This window comes from Grammomys surdaster, unplaced genomic scaffold (genome assembly GCF_004785775.1).
Source record: "Grammomys surdaster isolate TR1022 unplaced genomic scaffold, NIH_TR_1.0 1164, whole genome shotgun sequence".
Lineage (NCBI taxonomy): Eukaryota > Metazoa > Chordata > Mammalia > Rodentia > Muridae > Grammomys > Grammomys surdaster.
The window spans coordinates 1,669,578-1,695,404 of NW_021605583.1; the positions used below are offsets into that span (position 1 = coordinate 1,669,578).

The 25,827-nt window shown below is 46.8% G+C and overlaps 1 protein-coding gene across 1 annotated transcript in view; it reads right to left on the reverse strand.

Annotated features, from left to right (window-relative positions):
• Positions 1 to 250: 250 nt before the first annotated feature.
• Positions 251 to 25,827, reverse strand: part of Drd2 (dopamine receptor D2) — a 60,659-nt gene continuing 35,082 nt past the window's right edge. The window contains exons 2-8 of the mRNA XM_028783768.1: positions 11,595 to 11,910; positions 9,375 to 9,484; positions 8,351 to 8,487; positions 6,929 to 7,119; positions 5,301 to 5,387; positions 3,500 to 3,830; positions 251 to 1,515 (exon numbers count right to left, since the gene is read on the reverse strand). Coding sequence (XP_028639601.1) covers positions 1,322 to 1,515; positions 3,500 to 3,830; positions 5,301 to 5,387; positions 6,929 to 7,119; positions 8,351 to 8,487; positions 9,375 to 9,484; positions 11,595 to 11,879 — 1,335 coding nt within the window. The 5' untranslated portion in view covers positions 11,880 to 11,910 and the 3' untranslated portion in view covers positions 251 to 1,321. The remainder of the gene's footprint in view (positions 1,516 to 3,499; positions 3,831 to 5,300; positions 5,388 to 6,928; positions 7,120 to 8,350; positions 8,488 to 9,374; positions 9,485 to 11,594; positions 11,911 to 25,827) is intronic.

Below are 25,827 nucleotides of genomic sequence, written 5' to 3' on the forward strand. Positions count from 1 at the left end.
TTTGCCTGTCTCACACTGCCCATGCCAGAGACTGGACAAGGAACAGACAGATATGAGCAAACCCAACACCTCAGGGGTCACCTTTACTGAGAGCTCTCTCTGCCCTGGTAGCTAAGATTAGCCCTGAAGAGGTACCAGGATCCAGGGAGCAAGGGTAGCCGGATTTCCTATCATTGTCCCCTATATGCTATACCTAAATGTCAAGGATAGTGTTGACAGTGTTCCAGGTCACCCACGTGTCCATGGGAAAGACTCTTGTCAAGGTTTTATTGGTTTGGTGCATGTATAGTGATGTTACAGAGTTGGAGCCCAGAACCCTCCAAGCTGCAGCTTCCCCTCCTCACTCAGGGCCAGGCATAATAGTATCAGCAGCCCCAGCACCCCTGTCCACAGCCTCCTCTAAGACAGAGGCACTGGGAAGGAAGAGACATGGGAGAGAGAAGATGTCAACACCCCCTGCCAAAGAGCCCCAAGTTACCACTTCTGACTTCAGCTCCAACACTGGTCCAAGGCCCAACTTCCCAGGCTGGCCAGCATTTGCTGTGGGGAATGGATATGTCCAAGGTAGGTCAAGAAGTGGTGGAGTGGATTGGAGGGTAGAGGAAGATCAGCTATTTTTCTCCTTACAGTCTCTCTTGGGGCCCTTGAGGATTAGAGTTGCTTTCCCCCAAAGGGTACAGAAACCCCATGGGATGCTATAACAAGGTAGGACATAGCAATACCCACTGCTATGAAAAGTAGGGACTCACACTAGAGTTAGAGTGAAAAACAGATTTTCAGCCTCAGTTTCTCTGGGGTCCGTGGAGCTACCTGGTGTTTATGTGTGTCTCCAGACACTAACGTTGTCTGGAGATCTTGGCGTGTTCCCTGCTTTCCTACGTGGTCCCTGTAAAGTAAGAACTGTCCCTCTCTCCCACAATCTGATCCAACACAGGCAAGTAATGGCCAGGCCAAGCCAACAATCAGGGTGTGCTTGACCACTGAGCTAGTTTTGGTGCCCTCAAGGAAGGTCACGGAAGGCTGCTGCATCTTTGGTGCCAAGGAGACAAGGTCTGGATGTGAAAAGGGCACTCTGTGAGCTGCCCTGAACCATGGGTCCAACCCCAGAGCTGGTAAGATACCAGTCTCCCTGGCCCTACCCTGGCAGGATGAGGGTGTGTGGGCAGAGAGGGGCACCGAGCCAAGCTAACACTGCAGGGCCTGCAGGGTCAAGAGAAGGCCAAGTCCATATGGGCCTTTCTGCCCACAGCTTGCAGGGATGAGGTCTGGCCTGCCTAGGCAGGGAGGTGGGAAGCAGCTGCTGTGCAGGCAAGGGGCAGACTCAGCAGTGCAGGATCTTCATGAAGGCCTTGCGGAACTCGATGTTGAAGGTGGTGTAGATGATGGGGTTCACGGCACTGTTGACATAGCCCAGCCATGTGAAGGCGCTGTAGAGGACTGGTGGGATGTTGCAGTCACAGTGTATATTCAGGATGTGCGTGATGAAGAAGGGCAGCCAGCAGATGATGAACACACCTGGGAAGAGGGCAGGGTCAGACTGGCGCCAGGCGTAGGAGAAACTGGACTAGGTGGGTCCTGCTCCCCGTCTACCTGTCTGCTCTGCCGCAGGCTTCCCTGGGGCACCGAGACTGCTAGCTACTGGCAAGAGCCCCAGGGTTTTGGCGAGGGGAGCCCTGGTCTCAGATCTAAACATCTAGCTTTTAAACATCAGTAAGGAAGGGTCCCTGCATCTCCCTCAGCTTCATTTTCTTCATTTGCTCAATGGACATGACACCCGCCTCCTAGAGAAGGAAGCTGCTTGAAAACACATGGGAAGTGTTAGCCGTCTGACTCTAGTGGGTCTCTGCACATAAGCACACTAACTACTTCCCAGCCACTGTTGTGGACAATGCTCTCCTCAAGCTGATGACATTGGACAGAATTTGTTCTCAGCGGTGTGCGACATAAAGCTTAGGAAAAGAGAAGGCCAAATAGCCATCTTACTTAGTTTTCATGGTGACTCTTTGAATTCAATGGGAAACTAAACGTGTGTTGGCTCCACAGTGTCCCTGAGACAGCTTTGCTCTTGACTGACACAAACAATATCTGATTTCCATGTGTCTAGACCCCTCAAATGTCAAGGCTCTTGCTCCAGCTTTTCCTGAGATTGCTCAGTGTTGGTAGACATACCCTTTGTTGGTCATACCTGGAGATCGTGCCGTCTTACAAAGGCAGGCTTCCAGATAGCGTGCTCCAGTTGAATACTCAGTATGTAGTTATAGGGGATCTTTTAGGACAGAGCAATATCTCGGAGTAACAATGCCCCAGATATGTATTGGAAAGTAATCCCTTACCCTCTTGGGGTCTGTGCTTCTGAACAGGAGGGCGTTAGAACCTGGCCACTCATAGCCCAGGATTCCCATCAGATAGGATCCCAGTGTCATGAGAATGGTGAACTCACACCCTGCCCTCCTTTCCCAACTGCCTGAATCAGTCTACTTCCTAGATTTTGCCCTTCATCACACAATGGTCTAAAAATTTTTTTTAAATTAATTGTACTTTAGTGTGTGGGGGGTGTGTGTGTGTGCGTGTGTGTGTGTGTGAATGAGAGAGAAGAGGTGTGTGTGTGAATGAGAGAAGAGAGGGGTGTGTGTGTGTGTGTGTGTGTGTGTGTGTGTGTGTGTATGAGAGAGAAGGAGAGAGAGGGAGAGAGAGGGAGGGAAGAAGGGAGGAAGAAAGATGAAGAGGGAAGGAGAGAGAGAGGGAAAGAGAGGGAGGGAAAGAGAGAAGGAGAGGAAGAGGGAGAGAGAGAGGAGAGGGAGGGGGAGAGAGAGGCCACATGAAAATCAAAGAACAGCTTATGGAGAATTGGGACTGAGGGATCGGACTCAGGTTGTCAGGTTTGGAGATGACAAGTGCCTTCACCAGCTGAGCCATCTCTCCAGCCCATGGAACTTTATTCAAAAGTCTTGCCTAGCAAATCTGTATCCACCTCTCAAAATATGTATCTTATTTTCACATAGGGACCATTTTGTCATACAGGGACTTGGTTGAGTGAAGATGTATATTTCCCAATTCCTCAACAATAGTAGTAGTAACAAAATGAATAACTCTCCTATGTGATGCTTACCCAACCCTGTGCTATCTTGACTATTATGACCACTCTGAGAGACTACCTAATCTACAGATAGAAAAGCAGGAGAAAACACATACCCGGAACACAGGCTATGGTGTCTTACCAGTGAAGCCCAGACACTGAGTCAAACTGCCTGAGTTGACCATGGTCAAGTTATATAATTATACAAAACCCTGGTTTGCCCTTCTGTACAGTAGGTACAACAGGAGATTCTACTGAATATTGACTGTATTAAGGAGTGTGGGCTGTTACTGAAGAAGTACCCAACCTATAACCTTCAAAACATGGTCAGTAAGGCAGAGTCTGGGACCTGCCAGGATGCTTCCTTTCCCCAGCCAGGGCTGGGCATGGCAGAGCTGTGGCATTCACCAAGAACTGACTCACCAAGAACAATGGCAAGCATCTGAGTGGCTTTCTTCTCCTTCTGCTGGGAGAGCTTCCTGCGGCTCATCGTCTTAAGGGAGGTCCGGGTTTTGCCATTGGGCATGGTCTGGATCTCAAAGAACTTGGCAATCCTGGGGTTGACAATCTTGGCATGCCCATTCTTCTCTGGTTTGGCAGGACTGTCAGGGTTGCTATGTAGGCCATGGTGGGATGGATCTGGGAGAGTCAGCTGGTGGTGACTGGGAGGGATGGGGCTATATCGGGTCCTCTCTGGGGGGCTGGTGCTTGACAACATCTCCATTTCCAGCTCCTGAGCTCGGCGGGCAGCATCCTATGGCAGAGACAGAGATCTTAGGATGAAATTTCTAGGCAGAAGCCACCAAGCATCCTTTATCCTCCTGCCCCTCTGCACACTCTTGCAAACAGCATGGTTTCTCTGCCAGGAACACAAAGAGGGCCATCACTGAGAGGAAGGGACCATCTGAATACAGCACTCAAACTCACGGCAGTCACTCCTGGACCACTTCCCAGAGCAATCTGTGAAGCCTCAATACCCTAGCAACACTTGGATGCTAGCACCCATCCACTTCTCTTTTTATAACCTGAGTGACACTTCCTGAGTGCTAAGGGCCAGACACCAATTCAGCTGCTAAGATAAACCCCGAGTGACATTCAGTCTTGCCTCACCTTCAAGAACTCAATTCCTGACTATACATAAAAACCATGTTCTCCATCCTCCCTTCCAGGCTGGAGTACCGGCACCTGCACCAGCACGGACACGTGGGATGATTATCTTGCTCTAGAAGCCTGGAGCTGATCTGGAAGCTCTGTAACTTCTTCCCTGAAAGGCTGACTTGGAAAGTCCAGCATGGATCCACACATGGCTTCCCAGTTCTTCTTTAGACTCCCGTCCCAGACCTTTGTAATCTTAGATCAGCCTCTGAAATAGTCTATGTGCCCAGATGGTGAAAATGGGATGCTGCCTTGAATATAACTTGAGATCTGTTTTAGTACCTACATTACAAATAGCTCATTAGGGTCCTGTCCTTGGAATGCAGCCAAATTGTAGAGACCCTGCCTATCTAAGAGACATATCCTGGACTTTATGTATCCTTACTTAGCTGGGGGATGAAATGCCTGCCTCTTGAACTCTGGTGGTAACTAGTACCATGAAGAGCTCAGGTATGCTGTATGTCTGCATTTACAGGTTCTATGTTCAGGGTATGCTTGTCAAACCCAGCTGCTCTGCTCTTCCCTTACCCCACAGATGGCCACCAGCACCCAGTCTCAGAAGCTGCCTATCCAGAAGGTGGCGCATGCTGAACGGGAAAACTTGGATGTGGATTCAGAAGTCACGCAGAACTTGGCTCTAATATACACTCTTTCACTAACTGTTTAGACTTGGGTGAGCTACCTGTACTCTGAGCCTTGGCTTCCTCTCCTGTGAGCTGAAGACCAATAAGATTTATTTCCCAGGGTTACCTGAGGATTTGATGAGATGTCAGGAAGCATGGCAGGTATTGGATGAGTGGAACTAGCCTGTATAGTCACTTTTTTATGAGTAGATCGTTTCTCCCAACAAGCTTCAATGTATCCGTGCCCTGCAGAATTGAGGCACCTCACAGCACCCTTACTCAGAAGTGTGCAATTGAATGTGCTCTCAGCTGAAGCAAAGTAGAGATGCCAGAGACACTTCTCCCTTAAAATAGCTAGTGAGGTCCTAGGATCAGGGATAGTGGGCTCCACTGGTGGTGGTGGGGTGACAGAAAGATGGCATTGTGTCCCTGACCTGAACACTTACCATTCTCCTCCTGTTCACTGGGAAACTCCCATTAGACTTCATGATAACGGTGCAGAGTTTCATGTCCTCAGGGTGGGTACAGTTGCCCTGTGGAGTGAGCCAGCACATGGGTCACACAAGACAGTGGAGAGCAGAGGTGGTAAGGGAATAGAAACCCAAGACAAGGGAGTCCATGGAGAACTCGGACTCTCATTAGGGGCTCAGCAACTAGAGGAGCGTGGGCCACAGAAGACAGTCAGGGCAAGGGGGAAGGCTGGTACACTGATGAAAAGAGGCAGGCAGGCTGAGAGGCAAAAGGACCTTGTTCTTTGTGGGAGACCTACTCAGGATCATGCTAGGCACATGCTCACATCCTTTCTCACATCAGATCTTCAGGAAAACCCTGTGAACTGCACATGACTCCCACTTAACAGATGAGGAAACCAAGGCTCACAGAAGCTAACCAATATGCCCGATGACACACATTTTTTAAAATGTGATAGGCTGTCGACGATGGGCAACGTCAAGGGACTCCGATGTGGGTGAAAGCGTCTCACATCAGTGTTTTGGGGTTGTGAACTTGTCTAAGACCCCCCATAATTAGACATCCAAATTCAAAATTCACATAGTTGGGTTTGATCATAAGATGCCTTCTCTAACTAAACAGAGAAGGGGGAGATGCCAGAAGCCAGGACCCTCGCCCTTACCCTCACCCCCTACCTTTCCCCACCTGCACAATGTCCTCTGAAGCTTGGCAACTGCAAGATCCTGCTTAGCAACTGCAGATAGACTCAAAGCAGTGTACCATATCATCTTAAGAATAGCAGGGAGACCATAACTCAAGCAGTGTACCATATCTTCTGAAGAACAGCAGGTAGATCATAATTCAAGGCAGTGTACCGTATAGACCATGACATGTTTCAAGGCACAGGCCAAGAAGATTTTGTACTTTTCCACCACCTGGCCCCTCTTACCCCCTCCCCTTGTAAAACATGCTATAAAAAAGCATTTCATGTTCCAAAAAAATAAATAAATAAATAAATAAATAAATAAAAATAAAAATAAAAATAAAATGTGATAGTACCAGGATTTGGACCTGATGCATCTAACGCATACATTCTTGTCCATACGTTCTTGTTCTTTCCATACCCACATACTGCCTTCACTGTAGAATGTTGAGTGAAAGAGAGAGATTATATGATAAAAGAACAAAGGGCAAAAGGAGGAGCAGAGGAAGAAGGTGGGGAAGAGGAGATGGGGTGTACAAGGAGGGAAGGGAAGAGCATAGCAGGTACAAAGAATGGTATAAAGAAGATGGAAGAAGGGAAAAGGAAACATGGAGGCCGTAATGAGAAAGGTGGAACTACCTGAGGAGGAAGAGAGAAACTAAGGATCATATCAAGCAAGAATTGCTTTGTGCAACCACAAAGACCTTCTCATGGCAAATCCTACTTATCTCCCACCATGGACCATCTAAAGATTCTAAAGATTCTGTCACTCCACTGAGGTCTACACTCTCATTCAGCCCCGGGAAGCTATTCAGCCTAGACTTCCACCTTGCTGTAATGTTCCAGGCCCCACCCAAGTGTAGTATTATCTCTCTTGATAATGCTTTGGTAGACACCCTTGTTGGGGCTGAGGTCGGAGACCTTGAGTGGTGTCTTCAGATTAGCTCTGAAAGCTCGGCTGCTGCGCTTGGTGTTGACCCGCTTCCGGCGCTTTCGAAGGACGATGTAGATTTTGATATAGACCAGCAGGGTGACGATGAAGGGCACGTAGAACGAGACGATGGAGGAGTAGACCACAAAGGCAGGGTTGGCAATGATACACTCATTCTGGTCTAGGGGAAAAGAGAAACTCAGATGGGCAATGTGTCATCAGACCCACCAGGCCATAGCACCACCCAACGATACTTATCTTCTTGTTGGGAAGCAGAAGCAATCATATAGATTATGTACTGAATATTGCATGGAAATGGTAGATGCAAATCAATACTCAGTTAAAAAAAATCAAGGTATAAAATCCCCAACTGTGAGCAAGAAGTGAAGCTGGGACTGACTGCTTCCAAGTTTCTCATTCCTCTTCTCTAATTACTTGTTCATTAGTTCTTGCCATTTCTATGCATGCACACAGGAAAGCCATGATCCAGAAGATATGACCCAAGGAAATGTATTTTCAAAAAAAGAAAGCCATTACTTTAGTTTTTCATGTATAACTGAAAGAGGAGAGGCTCTCCTCCATAATTTTGGCAATAGAACAACTTCACCTAAACTTACTTAACTAACTCACCTGTGTTCTAGTGTTTAATGTTCACCCACAGTCCCTTCCAGGTAGACCAGATGTCTGTTGATATCAAATTCATTCTGAATTAATTCAAATATAATCAGCTTTCTTCTCACTTCTGGGAATTCATGGAGCACCTGTATTCTGAGTTATATATTTCCTGGAATTGATATAGTCTATGCTCTAGAGAGGTACCTGTATAGCTCTTGTCTCTCTGCTGAGAAGCAGCTCCATACTATAAGTGTTCTGTTCTTCTTCTGTCTGAGGTGCTCCTTACACTGCCTTCTACAAGAAGGAGCTTGAGGTTGGCTTACCTCCTACTTGTTTCTAGTTTTCTTGCTCCAGGCAGAATGAGACCTTGGGTCAGCTGACCCACTGGGTTGCAATCTCATCCCCTAAATATCACTGGATGCAATATGGATGTGATGTGAATGGAATAACCTCCTTGGTAAACACGCATGAGCACATAAACCTATGTGCAGTTTGTAAAGCTGTCTGGATTGCTCCAACACATTTAAAAGATTGAAAACGGCCAGATCTTCTCTTCAGCCATTTTCCCTTCTCCTCACCCAGTCCCAATGTGCCTGGAGACACTCTTTCCTCTCCTGCCCAATCTGGAACAACTCTAAGCTGGGCTGGATCTGGATGATGCCTCCAGCCTCCTTGGAGTTGGGAATGGGCAACCACTGAGCTTCCACCCACATCTGTATGAAAGACTCAGCCATTCATTGTTCTAAACAAAACAGAGAGATGGAGCCATCTGAGCCCCAGGCAAAAGCCAGACTTGCCTGTGTTGTTGAGTCCAAAGAGCAGTGGGCAGGAGATGGTAAAGGACAGGACCCAGACAATGGCAATCATGACAGTAACTCGGCGCTTGGAGCTGTAGCGTGTGTTATATAGCATGGGCATGGCCACAGCTGTGTACCTGCAAAGGCGAGGATACTAACTCTGGGTTGTCGGCCATTAGACCCCTCACTCTACTACATGCACCATAGATGCTCCATCTGCCTGGGTCTGTGAAGCCTGACTAAGACACTCAGCCCTTCCCCCTTGTTCCCACATTCAAACACACATTCAAATGCTTAATGAGGAGCAGCTACTGTGTACTTTTAGGCCATTCACTACTTAAGTTCCCCTGCCTGGATTGTAGACATTCTGATGAATCTTTGCACATTTGAATTCATCCTTACTATACTAGACTGCAGAAGGTAGAAGAATTTGTTGACAACTGGTAGTTCCGTCTCTCAGAACAAGGCTTTAGTCCCAGTTAGCAATAATTGATGTTGACTTTGATAACAGTGGCATTAATCCTCCCTCGCATTCCTCTACCAAACACTCATTCTTTATCAACTAACATCTCATCCTCCAAAGGTCCCGTGAGAGGGACATGCAGGTCCCCTGGAAGCCTCACAACATGTTATGTATGTGAGTGAAAGGCTCTAAGAATACAGCTTAGTAAGTGGACATGGCTTGGGCCCCTTGACCAGGTGTGTGGACACAAATTTCTAACTCAACACTGTAGCTTAAGGGCCAGGTGTCATTTTCATGTCTAGAAAATGAATGTGTAAGGTTCAAATAATTTCTACAATCTTCTCATAGGCAGATAAATAGGGAGGCTTTGGGCCTCAATCAGAACCAATTCTTTCATATAAGTTATCTGGGTAGTCTGTGAAGAGTCTGCACTATCTAGCCAAACACTACACACACACACACACACACACACACACACACACACACACACAGCCAGTCATTACAGAACCTGACCCTCAGAAGCAATGAGACACTGAGCAAGACTGACCAGGATCATCTTACCTGTCGATGCTGATGGCACACAGGTTCAGGATGCTTGCTGTGCACATCATGACATCCAGAGTGACAAAGATGTCACAGTGAATCCTGCTGAATTTCCATTCACCCACCACCTGGAGATAAAACAATGTCATGAGTGGAAAGCATGGTTGTGGCGATTATTTCTCCAGGTCTCAATTCTACCAAGAAAGCCATGCCCATGAGGTTGGGAAACAATCTTAGAGGACAGACCTAGCAGTTGTATCAGCCACTTTTCTCCTCTCTGTAACAAAACACCTGATAAAAATCAATGTAATGACAGGATTATTTTGTCTTGCAGTTTTAGGAGACTGTCCAGCATGATGGCAAAGTATGGTGGATGGAGCTTGAGGCATCTGGTCACATTGAGTCATCATTCAGGAAACAAAGAAAGATGAGTGCTTGTGTTCATCTTTTGTTTTTTGTTTGTTTTCTTTGTATTTAGCCTATATCTTCAACAGCATGGAATAGAAAATCCACATTTAGAGTGGCACTACCCACTTCAGGTAACTAAATATTGGAAAGCCCCTCACAGACATGCCCAGAGATTTGTCTCCTAGGTGGTTCTGAACCCTGTCAGGTTGACTCCCTATGATCCATCACAGAGATCTTACATGTCACTATTTGAAGGGACCATGGGCAGAGCAAATCTGAAAATCAAGTGGTTCTTCAAGGAGAGTTCTACATATAGCTCAGAGAATGAACCGAGTCGAGGGCCCTCACTAACAAGAAGGTCATGGAGGAACTACAGTGGGGGCCCATAGTGCTTAGTTTCAGTTTTCAATCTAATAGACCCTAGAATCACCTGGAAAGAGTCCCACTGAGGATTGGGCAGGCCTGTGTCAATGCCTGAGACAATTTTGGTGGTTGTTGGTGGTGGTGGTTTCGTTTTGGTTTTAATTTTTTTTTTAATGGGTTAATTAAGGTAGGAAGACCTACCATGAATGTGGGTGGCTTTATTTCATGGGCATGGCCCTGGACTGTTTATGAGTAGAGAGAGTAAGCTGAGCACACACACATTTATTTATATCTGCTTTTGATTATGGATGAGATGTGACCAGCTGCTTCAAGTTCCTGCCTTCACTTGTCCAAGCAATGATCTATAATTTGGAATTGCAAGTCAAGATAAACCACTCCTATCCTAAATTGCTTTCTGTCAGAATATTTTTTTATCATAGCAACAGAAACAAAATGACAACAATCTTTAATAACTAATCATCTTCCCACATACCCAGGCTTGAGACTGCTTTCTGCCTTGGTCAGGTCACCCTAGGCTCCTATGCAGAGAAAGTAGTGTCACCTCACTTGTGCCTCTAAAATTCCCCAGTGCCCCATATCTACATCCTAGACCTGGAGAGTGGAGAGTGTCCCCAGCGAGAAAGAACCCATGCTGGGCTTCTCCATGGACAGCCTTTCCCTTTCCTGTGAGGCTTGGGTCAAAATGGACAGCTTCTGTCCAAAACCTGATTGCTGTTTTAGGAACTAAGCAGAGGAGGGCCAGTTCTCTGCGGTTCTCCATTAGTCTCTGCAATGTATCCACTACAGGGCCTTCAACAAGGGGCTATCTACCCTCCTGCTTGAGATAGAAAGCAGGCTCTGTCTTGGAAGCCTGCACCATCCTCCCTGGGAAGGGGCTGCAGCATGGGCTGCCCATTGTTGCCTCTACCAAGATGTAGGCACTAGAATACACTGGAAAGGGGAAAGAAGGACAGCATAGAATAGCAGCCTGTTTCTGACACGGGGAGAGAGTGATGGAAGTTTCAGACCTTGGAGTGCAGACATTGTCTCCTCCTTAGGGATTCTCACCTTTAGCCTTTTCTAGTATAATCTACTGAAGCAATTCCAGGGCAAGGCAGGATTCCAGCTTGGACCTTTACGCAGTGTGAGTAGAGAAGACATGTATTTTCTCTGACCAGATGGCCCATCATCTACCAGATGGTGACAGTGCCAGGTCTGCCCCCAGAGCTGCTGTGAGGTTCATATAGGAAAAGCCTGTGTATAGAATACTTATCATGGGCCCTGAACTTAGGAAGCACACGGTAAAGCACAGAGTCATGATTATGATCTCTGTCTGCTCCATAAAGAGAGAAACTGAGTCCAGAGGAGAGGAAAAGGCTACTTGAGGGAACAGGCAGAAACTTCTTGGGGCTTAAGAATCCAGACTCCAATCTAAGGTTCTTGAGGAAGGGGGAGCCCCAGACCTACCTCCAGGTAGACGACCCAGGGCATAACCAGTGTGGCCACCAGAAGATCAGCCACAGCGAGGCTGACTATCAGGTAGTTGGTGGTGGTCTGCAGAGCCTTCTCTCGGGATACAGCCATGCACACCAACACATTGCCAAAGACGATGATAAAGATGAGGAGGGTGAGCAGCATAGCGTAGTAGTTGTAGTGGGGCCTGTCTGTCTTCCCTTCTGACTCATTGAAGTGCCGGCTCCAGTTCTGCCTCTCCAGATCATCATCATACCAGGACAGGTTCAGTGGATCCATTGGGGCAGTGGGACCACTGGGTGGCACAGCTCTGGCCAGGAGAAATGAACACAGAGAGTGAGCAGGAGTGCTTTCAAGGCTTGCTTCCTCCCATGAGGGTTCCCTGCAGGAAACCTAAGAGCTAGCAGAGTGGAGAATTCCCCAAACTGTTTTCTATTCCCATATCCAATGATCTTATAATGTTAGGTCAAGCTTCTGTTCTTCTAGCAGATGGTTTAACAAATGAAAACTATGCATTTTTCAAGCATAGTAACATAAATAAGCTTCAAAAGAGCTACTCATCCATTCTTTCATTTGCTCAACCCACTCACATGCACAGTTACTAGTTAGGAATTATGGAGTCTTGTGGTAGAAACAGAAATGGACATTCATTAATTCTTGATGCTTTAACATTTATTAATCACCATTCTACATGTGGCTAAAGAGCACAGGCAAACAAAATATACATGGCTTTGTATTTTATATTCTAGAAGAAATAATAACTCCTGTACTCAGCATCACACATCTGTAACTCCAGTTGCTCCAGATGCTGATGCAGGGGGATAGAAAATTCAAGGTTAGCCTGAGCTACAAAGTGAGTTCAAAGTCAGCCTAACAACTTAGTCAAACACTGTCTCAAAACTTCAAGGAGCTAAAAAGAGACATTTTGGTATATTTCAGTCATAGTATGTTTGCCTAGTATACAGTAGACCCTGTGTCCAATCTTTTGCAATATAAAGAAAGAAAGAAAACAATAGCCAATTGATCAAGCAATTAACTTTTTAGTGGTAGTGACCAGGAAATGGGATGAGGAGAGACAGATACATCCTAGTTTATATAATCAAGCAAGACTTTGTGATGGAAGTGACATTCAACTGAGACTGGAGATACATAGAGATCAGACACATAGAGAGCTGGGAATTATGGGAAGGGCCCAGACAGTAAGTAACAAGGCCTATAGTAGAGATTTGAGGAAGCAGAATCCTATTGGCATGATTTGAATCAAAGGAGCTGTATAGGTTAGATCACAGGGGGGCAAAAAGTCAGCATCTATTGAACATCCAGATGTGCCTTGCAGAATGATGAATCTGAGGATAGTACATAGTTCATACATAGTGACTGGGAGAGGCCCAAGACAGAAGTGGGACACCTGAAGGAAGCAGGAATCTAAGCAAGAAATAATGAGATTTCACAGAACACATCTTGTGGCAGTCCTAAGGTGAAGTAGGAAGAGCCTGGTAAGCAACTAAATTCTGGAAGATGTTTCATCCAAGGAGAGCATAGCACAGTCCCAACACCAAATGATTCTGTTCAACTAAAAATAAACAGTATGGCAATGAAGTTGAGGAAAATTAAACCAGAGGAGCCTTCACAGGCCAAAATGACTGGGTCTTGTCAGCTCGGGAACCCATGAAAATCTAGGAGTAAAAGAATGATACCATTTAGGCTGGAGAGATGGCTCAGTGGTTAAGACCACTATCTGCTCTTCCAGAGGTCCTGAGTTCAATTCCCAGCAACCATATGGTGGCTCACAACCATCTGTAATGGGATCTGATGCCCGTTCTGGTGTGTCAGTGACAGTGTACTTGTATACATTAGATAGATAGATAGATAGATAGATAGATAGATAGATAGATAGATAGATAGATCTTTTTAAAATAAAGAATGATCCCATTAAATCTGGACTCTGGAAAGTTCACTGAATGCTTAGGGTAGAAGAGAGCCTTGAGCGAAATGAGGTAACTCTAACTCAGGTAAGAGGTGTGGGTCACTAGTTGGAAGTAGTGGAAGTGGACAAGTCAGTGTCACAGAGCCTGGTGGTTACATAGATGGGAACAGGAGAGGAAAGGAGGCTAAAAAGGGAAAGAAAAATCCATGGCAGCTTATGAATTTCCCTGGGGGCTCTGGAAGACTGACAGTGATCCACTCACAGAAAAAGATGGAGAAGAGGGGCTCAGGAGCAGACTTGGGAGGCATCAGGCTTGGCTTGGGTTAAGGTTGTGATTAAAACAACGCACATATAATGTAGCCTCAGCGCTGCTAACACAGGCGTTCCTATTTCACAGGATGCAATAAAATGTATTGGCATTTCATGGCATTCCACACAAAGCATGGTGACCTCCAGGCACTCTGCCGCCCCGGTGGACTTGAGAGCAACTGATCAATGGCATTGGAGAGGAAAAGGGAGAGATGCAGATGGAGGATATCCTTCCTACTCGCCACCCCCAGCCAGAATTCGGTGTGGGGTGACCTGGGAATGCAATCCAGCAGCCAGTTTCCCAATTCAAAGGCAGGGAAGCACCAGGTCTTATTGATGCTGTATTCCGCAGAGCCAACGGGTCCCTCTTCCCACTTGGAGCACACAGCAGGATACCTGCATGTACTTATTGATCAGCCAGCCGAGTTGCTTCTGACATTAATTTATTCAATCAGTGTCTATTGAACCTGCTACACATAAAGCACTGGGCCGTGCACTGGAGTCTGGAGGAACTCTTTACTCCTGTTCTGTTTGCTTTCTTTCTCAGCACTTGGGGCTTGGTGCCAGCTAAGCAGAACTTCTGAACCACCTCCCAGTTCCAGTTCCCTTTCTCTTTGTATTCAGAGACAGTCATACTAAGTCACTCAGGCTAGCTTTGAATTCACTCTAACCCAGAAAGGCTTTGACTAGTGATTGTCCTGCCTTTGTCTTCTCAGTCGCCAGAGCAATAAGACTTTCCTCCTAGGCCTGGCTCTACCCCAGATCTCTCTGTTCCTCTCTTGTTGCCTTGCTCCTTCTCCTGGTCTGGCCGGTAGTATCTGCCATAACCCTCAGCTTCCTGTGTCCCCTCCCATGATCCTCAGCTCCTTTTCTTCCCCACTTCCTCCCTCTCTACCACCAGTTCTTACATGTTCTGGTGTCACAGTTCTGCAACACCATGGTGATCTAAGACGATGGAACCATATACTTGTACCAGGCTTGAGAGTTTACCCAATGATTTTAGATGCACTGTCACAACCTCAAAACAACTGCCTGCAAGCTTTCAACATTGCCCCACTTTATAATGAAGGGAAGTATCTGAGAAATTCTAGTCAGAGCCTACACATGCTTTAGAGAAAGACTGACTCAGAATTTCCCTTTTCTGGAATTAGCCTGGACTGTGTCTCACCCTCCTCGGGGCTCCCAGGGCTCCACTCCAGGTTCTGTCCTGGAATACCCCCACCTGTGTGTCTGCTTTCTCACTTCAGATTTCTCATGGCTGCACCATGTGTGGCTCCTGCTTCATTCTGAGGGAGTAGGCACATAAAAAGCACACTATTTTGTCCTTTCTTGACTTCCAACTCTGTGGTCTGCAGGTAGTGAGTATTGAGTACATGTTTGCTGAACTGAATCAAAGGCTCTGCTAATAGAGCCGGGAAGAAAACCCTCCTGTCCCTGATATGTGCTGGCTAACACAGGTCACTAGATTCTCAAATGCCCAGAGGACGGCGGGTCACACGCACCGCAGACATTGCGTGATGTCTCTAGCAATGGGCAGCACTGCGGGCCTCACATCTGCTTTACAGAATCCATATGTTAAAGCCATAACTCCAGTCTATCTCAGAATGTGGTTGGAGATGGAACCTTTAAATAGGAATTAACTTAAATGAGGTCACTAAGGTAGGCTCTACTACAAACTGACTTGTGTCGCGTAGGAAGAAGAACTTTGGACATAAAACGAGTTTACCAGGGTTGCAGGGACAAAAGAAAGGCCATGGGGAGGGATGCTGCATGAAGAGAAAAATGTTCCAAGGTGAGGTAAAGCTTGTGCCCGGGTCCTGGCTGCAGTACATACACTCCAGGTGAGGCGTCTGCTTTCCCGGGTCACCTGCTACAGCCCACTGCTATGAGACTGACAACATTTCTGAGGCTCTGACAGTGGAATGTAAGCTTCCGTGTTGGTCTCTGCAACACCAAAAAAGCAAAACACCATTAAACACAGACCTAAATGCTTTCAGTTACAAAAAGCACTCTGACTCTTCTAGACATTGAAATGGGAGGGAGGCTGTTGCATCGTAGAATGGTAAAGCAGAGCCCCCCCTGGTACTTTCAGAAACCCTGAGAAACCCTGACAAGATCAGGTTCATCCACTGTCTTCCTATTTTCCTTCAACCTTTGGATTGCCCAGATTGTTCAACTCCTAAAATATCAAGAAACACGAGAGTACCTGGAAGATTCCTCCCGCCATATCCTTGCCAGAGATTGTCCCTATGGGGTAGAAATGGAAAATTGGGGATTCTTCAGGTATCCTGGGCTGGTTTTGACTGAAAAGAAGCCAGATGAAGTCAGGGTCTGCTCCCAGACTTGTATGCAGAACACGAGAAACCACACAGCAACCAGGACCCTGAATTGGCCAAGAAAGAACAAAATTTGTGTGTGTGGGGGGGTATTTTTTGTTTTTGTTTTTCTGAGAAACTTGCTCAGAGTGAATTATTCTTCTGGTCATTAGAATTTTCAAATAAATATGATCATATGTAAGAACAAAGGTTTTTGCTGGGGTTTAAAAAATACAAAAGAATTGCTCACCAACCTCCATTTCCCCATAGGTGGCTCCTCCCTCCTGAAAACCACAAAAACTCCCAAATTACAGTTCCCAGTTCAAGAGAACTTAGTCACCTATGCAGACATGGTCATGGCCAAGTCTCGGCCTCACAGACGTAGCCACTGGACTGTGTCTCCCAAGAAATAGTTGCATGATCTAACCCTGAGATGCTAGGCTCACTCAAGGAGTGTCTGGGTCAGACAAGGAGTGTCTTTAGTGTTGACAATTCCCACCTATCCACCTCACTAGGAGACAAAGACCTGCGACCACTGTGGGACCTCTGATCCTTCTTCTCAGCTGATCCTGTGGCAGAGGGATCCTAGGGAGACCTTTTATGGAGGTGGCCTACAAGCCTCAGGCTACTGAAGCTACAGAGACAGAAGCCATCTGCCCTTCATCTGTTTCCAGTATTCACTGTTTCTGCCCTTGCCTAGAACAGCCAAGGTCAACTAAAAGGTCTTCCAGAACCATCTATTTTGATGCTCAGAGACTAGCCCTGTCAAGTTTCCTTCACACATCCAACCTAGCTCCAGCCTGTGTTACTAGTGGCCCTCTTCAGAAGCTTAGAACAGATGTCTAGAAGGAGCTGAGATATATGGAAATAGCAAGCCAAAAATAATGGAGCTAGAGTATCCAACCTCAGCAGCTTCTGCCATTTGCCCCATGGGTCTCACAAAGCCTACTTCCTGTGTGTTTCTGAACTTGGAAAGAAGCCAGCTTTCCCACGGAGAAGCTGAGAGACAAGTCAGTGCTGAGCTGAGTTCCCAGGCAACCCAGATTGACACCCCGCAGATACCACCCGCTGCTGAGCCAAAGACTGGGAGCACACAGAGCATGGGACAGGGAGGGAAGCTGAGCCCCCTGTTCTCCCAGGCACACATCAGACACAGGCAGGCTCCCAGCCTGACAACAGGCAGGGCTCTTCACAAGCAGATGGGGCAAAAGAAAGAAAGAAAGAAAAAAAAGGCTGATTTGAAGCACTACAATTGAAGGATGACTCCCAAATAAGGTGTTTTCTCAGGGAAAGAACTTGAGGTGGAGGTGGTCTCAGGAAAGCTTGTTGGTCCAGGAAGGGGGTGGTGTCCTTTCATGGCTCCTCCTGCCTCTGTGCCTTCTCATTTCTGTTCCATGGAGCCCAGAGCTGGCAGGTGGAGGAAGAGCAACTTTGGTGTTTCACGAACCCAGGCAGCCTTTTCCTGTGCTCTCCTCAGCTTCTCTTGTGCTGCCTCCTCTGAAATTTGGCACTTGAAGGAATCTAATTGTCTAATTAAAATTTAACAATCCCTTATCAGGCTCGATGGCGGGTGAGACACTGCTGTCTTAAACACATCAATTTTTTCTTCTTCTTTTCTAAGACTTTAAGCATTTCAATGAAAAAGTAAAGAGGGGGGAGCATTTCTCATTTACATGTCAAAAGCAGCTTGGTGGAGTGATTTGTTGGATGGAGACTGGGTGTGAGTAGGTAGGGTGCTCCTCTCCAGGGCTCCTGGCAACCCAAGTCAACACCTCCCTCCTCTAGGTGGAGGGCCAGGCTGTAGTTCAGGTATTGCTCTTTCTCTAGAGCCTCCAGACACTTCAGGAAGGCCATGTGGGACAAGGATTGGGAAGGGAGGCGCCTCTCCCATCAAGTGACAGGTTCTTGACCTAGAGGCAGCCTTAGCCTGAGTGGGGGCACACTAAGAGTCCTAAGTGGAGTATCTCCCCGGGATTCACTGCCAGGCACACATCCCAAAGGTACACACCATTGAGACCCCCTAGATCTGGACTCCAAGAGCCTGGAATGACGGCTGGAGACACTAACATTAGCTGAATGGCAGGATTTCTTAAATCCTGGGCTGAGAGTCTAGGGGGTCTGTGGAAAGGACAAAGAAAGACGAAACTGAATGTTAGGATTGTGCAGAGCCATGGCAAGGGGTGGTGGCAGGCATGGGGCATGGTGTATGCTGTCATCTCCAGGTCAACCCCCCTTCTCACCCCTGAACATATTTTCAACATCCAAGCCTAGGCACACTGAGAAACTGGGTCCTTCTCAGGTGTCAGCAAGTCACATCCGAGTGAAGAATTTGGAAGGAAAGATGCTCTGTGGTTTGGACCTCAGAAGTCCCCCAAGGTTGTCCCCGACGTGTAATTAATGTCTTACTCCCCAGGTTGGCATTACTGGGAGGTGGTGGCAATGTTAGGAGGTGGAGCATGTAGGAGGTCTCAAAGCACTGGGTGAGCCCTCAGAAACTCTGACTCTTTCTCTTCCTCTCTTTGCCTACCTGCTGCTGTGAGGAAGAGTATCTTCCTCCACCACAGGTTCCTAACATGATATGCCACCTCAACACATGAACCCAGACAATAGAACCAAAGGACTGTCATCTTTCTCTCTAAAGAAACTCTTCCACCTAAGTTGATTACCTTGTGTGTTTGTGACAGCCACAGGAAGTTGGTGTTACTCTTGGGCTCCAAACCACCTCCCTCCACAGCCTCAGCACCCCTTTGGGGTAACAGGTCTGTATTGTTTAGACACACCTTGTCTAGCAGAGAAGCCTTCCTTCCCATGACCTGGCCCACTGTTTTTGGAGTGACGGATTTCTGTAGAGGAAGTAGAAGAAACTACACGCTGATAGAATATGGTTTTGTCCCCCAACTTCTGATGCCCTCCACTTCTGGCATAGGTCATTCAACCTCATGTTCCAGAGCACAGCAGCAAAACCCATTCCTTGCTGCTAAAGCCTTCTTTAAAAGTGTAGGAATGCCTTCTCACTTCTGGTTGTGTCTACCCTGCCTTTCTAGAGCCAGATGTACAACATCATCTCAAGGGCCTTCAGCAACCCCCCCTAAAGGTGATAGCCATCAACTTGAAGCCTCCCCTGAGCCTGCTTGCTGAAATTAAACCTTTCCTGATAGCCTCCAGCCTTGCTTTCTCATAGGGGAAAAAAAAAAAAAGAAGAAGAAGCTTTTGGTGAACCCTCCTCCAATCTCCTGTCCAGATCTATAAACCTACAGCAGGGAAGGCACTTACTACATCCTTGGGTTTCAGTGTCCCTTCCTCTACAGACCCAGCCCAGATCTGAGCTCAGGATCCTATCACATTCAAAGTCCAGCGGCCCCTATCCCTGGCGCTGTCTTCCCAGTCCTTCTCCAGGGAAGCCACCCTAATGCTTCTACCATAGCACATTGCTTCCAGGAGCTGCAGATGCAAGGAGCTGTTATTTACCTAGTGGTTTGGTATCAGTGCATCATATCAAATGCGAGCAACTTGCTATAAGGATGGCTTCTACCTTGTCCTCTCTAGGTGCCTATCTCCCCACCCAGAGCCTGGCAACAATAGGTGCCTCATAAATGAGGTGACATTTGTGGAGTTAGTAGCTCATGCAAGGGTAAGGCCAGTAAGCACTGGGCTCTGGGGCTTACCCACCTTATAATAGTTACACCCCTTGGATCCTTCTCCTTGGGGACTACACCCCTGAGAATTTGCCTGGCTTTCTGGGCCCCGGTGGCAGAGGCCTAGATGTTAGAGTCCTTCTAGGGTATCCCTGAAGTATTCACTGTAGCACCCAGAGTTATAGCATTGGGAGTGGAGGGTGCAGGTAGGCAAGAAGTAGAACTGGATCCTATATTACCTGCATCCTGTGGAAAGGGAGGCTACTGAAGGACCAGGTACCCAGGATCTCCTAACCTCTTCATTAGTGCACCACTGAAGAAGTAAAGTTTTCCCAGAGCTATCACTTCAGGATGGTGCCAAGTAGGATGCTCAAGTATTACAGAGATGAACTGAGAGCCAGCTTATCTGTGGAACATGGAGAGGAGTTTAGAGTCAGTACTCACAGCTCCTTGCTCAGCCACAGAGGGACCCCTGACTGAGAATCTTCTGGAAGAGAAGGGGGCTGAATGTGACTGACTGTGAGGGCCATTTCTGTCCCTCAGCTGAAGGTGGCCGGCGTGTCATCTCTGGGACTTCCATCCCAGGCATACTTCCCTGCGTGTGTCCTTCTCAAGGTGACCAGGTGTCACAGAGATGTCCAGGTGACCCGGGCAATGTGGCTGGTTCCCCAAGAGACACAGGCAGCAGTGGACTGATGTCAGAGTTTTGTCATCTGCCCTGCTTGCAGGCCTTTGAGGTCTGCATCGGAGTTCGGCAGCACTTGGATACTCAGTAAAGGGAAGCAGGCGTGTGTGGCTCCCAGTCTCATCCCTGTGGATTTTGATGGCTCTGTAAAAAAAATGTCTCCGCACAAACTGTCAAAGTGTCACACATTAATTAACTGTTAGCTGAGTGACTCAGTGTGGGGAGGGGCGGGGAGAAAAGCTTCAGTTGGTGCTAAGTGAGGTACCATTCCGGCATGCACCCGCCTTTTGATTAAAAATCTTCACAGTGCGAGGGAAGGGGCAAATCTCTGGGGCAGCTCACGTGAATTGACAGGTGGGATGCAGGCGGAGGGGTGGGGCCCAGATCCCCCTCTTTGAGAAAGGGAACACAGAGAGGAGGGTGAAGCCTCTGGAAACTGTTCTGATCTAAATCAGAAAGGAACCCATAGATTGGCTATTCTCTCTCTCTCTCTCTCTCTCTCTCTCTCTCTCTCTCTCTCTCTCTCTCTCTCTCTCCTTCCCCCTTCCTCCCTTTTCTCTCTTCCTCCCTCCCTTATCCCCTCCCCCTTCCTTTCTCCCTTATCCCCTCCCCTTCTCTCCATCTGTCTTCCCTCCACCAAGAAAAGACCTGGGGAGGTGAGTTTGGTTTTTCCCTAGGGGGCTGGGCTAGTCATCTGAGCTCAAGATGCAGACAGGACCAACTTCCCTTCTCTAAAGGGCGGGAGCTGAGTCTCGGACAGGTCTCCTTGACCTTTACTTTAATTTCAGGACAGGATTGAGAAAACATGCTCTTGAAAGTCAAGAGGGAAACAAATCCTGAACCTTATTGCTCTAGAAAGAGGGAAAACAATCCTGGCTATTTGGCAGAAAATTGTTCTGCTTTATGAAAAAGCAGCCCTGTCCAAAAAAAAAAAAAAAAAAAAAAAAAAAAGGAACACAGACTGCATAGCCCGGATCCAGTGGTTCCAGGGAAATAAGGGCAGGATTGTTTGTTATCTTGCTGCTGCTCAGAACATTCAGGAAGCAGTTCTCCCCAACCTCTCATTCCTAGGATGCAGCAAGTGAGACCAAGGGCCATTTTGTCTCAGGAAAAGGAGAAAGAACCCCTCCAGCAGTAGAGTAGATAAGCCAAGCAAGACTGAACTTTATGACTCTCAAATAAATAGCAACTTAGTTTCAGGACCTCAAAGACCAATTGACAGTAAGCTTCACCAAAAGACTACAAACTCCAGATAGCAGAACACGCTACAGGGCAAAAAAAGATAAAGTCCAAGGAAACAAACAAAAGATAGAGAAGCAACTAGACTAGAAGCCACTCCACTGTCCCATTAGCCCATTGTGATGTGTGAAAATACTTGGGTTCTGACTCAAAGAAACCAGCTGTTTAAAGTCCATGACATTTCTGAGTCAACTGAGAATTTTGGCAGAAGACTTTTGATATTAGGATCATGAATATTTTTTAAATGCAACAAGGGTGTTCTGGTTGGATGTTTTTCTTTTTAGAAACAAGGTTTCAAATAGCCCAGGCTGGTTTCAAGGTCACTGTACAACTAAGGACAACCTTGAACTCCTGACCTTTCTGCCTCTGCCTCCCAAGTACTGAGATGGCAGGCATATACCACCAAGCCCAACTATACTAAGTTAACCTTTGTAGAGCCCTTATGTTCTGGAGACACAGAATGAAATGTTTAGAGATGAAACTACATGCTGTCTGAGACTTATTTGAAAACGCCATGAAAGTGGAGGTGTTGTGCAAATAAAAGAAGCCATGGTTGTGGTTGAAAGCAGGTGATGTAAACGTTGAGTTCCTGTTGCTGCCCCTCCTTCTTCTGTATATGTTTAGAATCTTCACTAACAAAATGATTTGTCTAATCACCTCTTTAAAATTTCCTTATCACTCTAAAAATGATGCGTACACAAAAGAGAACCCTAGCTCTCTTTTCAATCCCTCGTTATAAATGCTGGCTTCCTTTTCTGCCAAGTTGGCTGATTGGTTTTTCTGTTGGCCTTGTCCGATATAGACAAAGCCTGTGGGACTCAAGGCAAGAGGAAGGCTGGTATGCACACTCTGCAACCTGAGATGCCTCCACAAAAGCACAGTGCTCAGACCAATGGATCATGTCTTTTCATAGGAGATGGCAGCTCAGCCGGTCAGAGCAGGAGACACAGTCTAATTCCCATTTTTAAATACAAATCAACAGTTTCTGAACGCCTCTGTGTGCCAGGGATCTTAGAAGATGCTGTCCATTCCATTGGCTTTGTGCTTCAGCCCTGTAGTATTAGATTATCCCGTGGTACCAGTGAAGATGTAAGCTCAGAGAGGGTGAGATATTTGTCCAAGTTCACCTCAGGAAACTGGGTTATTGTGATGATAGGTCAACTTGACACAAGTGAGAGTCCTTTGAGAGGAAGGAACGTGAGTTGAGAAAATGCTTCCCCCATATTGACCTGTGGGCAAGCCTGTGCTGTACATTTTGCCCAAGGCAGCATGGAGGCAGTGACTCTCACTGTCCCAACTACAGGCTAGAGCCATGCACAGGGCTTCCTCATTCCAACCTCTCCAGTGTTTCAGACTTTTCTAGAAGATGAGACCTACAACACAGTGTAGCTGACAGGAGTTGATGTCTCCTGTGCTTATTTTCACCACAGAGACAGACCTGATCCCAGTCTCAGCTCGAACACTTCAAGCACCTTATGCCTCAGGTTTTTAGTTTGTATTGCTGTTTTGGATTTCTGTTTGTTGTGTTGAGACAGGGTCTAACTCTGTAGCTGTTGCTGCACTGGAACTCACCCTGTAGACCAGACTGGCCTCGAACTCAGAAACCTTCTGCCTCTGCCTCCCAAGTGCTGGAATTAAAGGCTTGTGCCACTGTGCCTGGCTTTGTGCCTCAGCTTTCTTATCTGAAAAATTGGGCAATAATCCCTCCCTCATTGGAATTGCTCTGAAATGAACTTAGGACATGTAACTCCACTACCAATAATCCAGTAGTGGACAGCTAATGTCACAAAGAGGACTATGATAACCGACAGAGAGATAGGTGAGACTGAGCTGTGTGAGAGTCTCAGAGAGCAACAAAAACAAGCCCCTCGTTCTTGGATGAGGGCCTGTGACAGAACCCCGTGATTTCCCCGTAGCTCCCAATCCTCTTCATACTACAGACTTCAGCCACAAGGCTCCAAAATTCCCACCAGCAGCCATGAGTTGAAAGTCTGAGATACTGGAGCACTTCATGGTTACCCCTAAGGTCTTCTTGATGTGCAGCTTGTAGTTTGCAGCAAGCCTGACACTTCCTTCTGAATCTCACAGAATTAAGTCATACCTGGCCTGTAGCCTTTCTGGTAAATTGGAAGGACACAGAGAGGTGAGACACCCTCTTCCCCTGAAGGCAGAGGTGACCAAGCAGAGAGCTAATCAGGAATTAGACTCCATGGTCTATAAGGGCATCATCAACCATGAATTAATTCATCCAGCTGAAGATGTCTGATACGTAGCCATCTAAGTGGGTTCCCCTGATGAGCCATGTCCCCAATTCTCGTTTAAATAATTAATACTCAATAAGGATTTGATAATGAGTGCTCTTGTTTCTAATTTCAGAGAGTAGGAAAGGAATCAAATAAAACGATACATTTCAAAGTAACTCGCAAACTCGAAAGTCTTACAGAAAAAGTCGTGTTCTCTTGGCAATCCAGCTCAGGCCTTCCTTTACATCTCTCCAAATGGATGATACCCATATCATCACTAGGTGATGGGGGAACCAGGGATGGCGCTCAGCTGATAAAGTGCTTGTTGAGCATGCACAAAGCCCATCCATACAATGCCTGCATTTGGGAGGTAGAGGCAAAATGATCAAAAAGTCAGGATTTCAGGCTTTGTGACAAGCAACTTTTATCTTCAGAGTCATCTGGTAAGGTCAGGTTTTGTATTGTTTTTGTTTTCTTGTAAGATTCTGTTGCAAAAGAGCACACATGTGCAGGTGTTTGTGGAAGCTAGAAGAGGGTATGAGATACCCAGAGCCTAGAGCTACAGACTGGTGTGAGCTGTCCAATGTGGGTATTGGGAACCAGAGTTCAGTTCTGTCCAAGAACAGTAAGTGCTCTTAACCAGTGAGCCTTCTTTCCAACCTTTGCGTTCTATTTTGAGACAGACTCTTACTCTATAGTAAAAGCTGGCCTGAAACTTACTATGTCGCTCTGGCCTCAAACTCAGTAATTCTCTCTCAGCATCCTGATTGCTGGGACTACAGGCATGAACTACCATGTCCAGGGCAACAGCCACGTGTGAGAGTAACATTGTGGTGTTTTTGTTTTCCTCTGGTGTTAGACAAAGCAGTTTGCCACAGAGCGCCCCTCCCCCTCCACATTCCCAGCCTTCTACTTTATTTTGATAACAGGCCAACAGTGAACCTCAGAGGGGTAAGGAAGAAATGGAAATGTGCTCCCAGAAGAACTGCCACACTGTTCTGTGATCCTGAAAATTTCAGAGGCAGTATAAAACGCTTGGGTCTTATCTCGAGCTCCTGGGACACAGATGAGCTAAGCTCCCTGAGCCCGTGGCAAACAACATGATGTTGCTAATCAAACTTCCTATGCACCCACCCCATTTTATAAATCAGTCTTTTGATGCACTAAGTGAAGATGAATTAGCAGTAATGAGGCTGTGACAGCTCCCTGAGGTGCAGGCTTGATGAGAGCTTTGATGGCTGAGGCATGAGGGAGGGAGACTCCTCCTTGCAGGCACCGGAGCACGCTGCCAAGTTCACACACCTCAGCTTCACCTGTAAATCTTGCACCCTCCCTCACGCATGAAGTTGGTATCCGAGAAGGTCCAGCCTTCGTAGATCTGAGAAACTGAGTCACCCACTTGTCATAAGCTCTCGGGCAGTAGCAACCTTGAAACATCTTTGACATTGGTTATAGCAGGCTACAGCAATCAAGGCGACCTATTCCCTGGCCAGTCTCCACCAACTCGGTGATGCTAGCTAATCCTCTTCAGCTCAGATGTGCAACCTGATAGCTTTTTTGGATCACATTTAGTTTTGCACATGGGATGGGTTGAACTCAGACAGCATTGTGGGAAAATTTTTGTTGCCAATAGTTAACATTTGGAGATTTCATATTAAGATATGAATCTCTAGCTTTTCTTATTCAAAGAAGGCTGTTTTGGGAGCGCTGGGTCAGCGTACTTACTTATTTAATTTATTTTTGGACATGGTCTTATGTGTAGCCTAGAGTTGGCTTTGAATTCCCTATGTTGAACTCCTGGTGCTCCCTGCTTCCAGCTCCTCAGTGCTGGGATTATGGAATGCACCACAACTGGTTCTGGATCCTTGCATGGC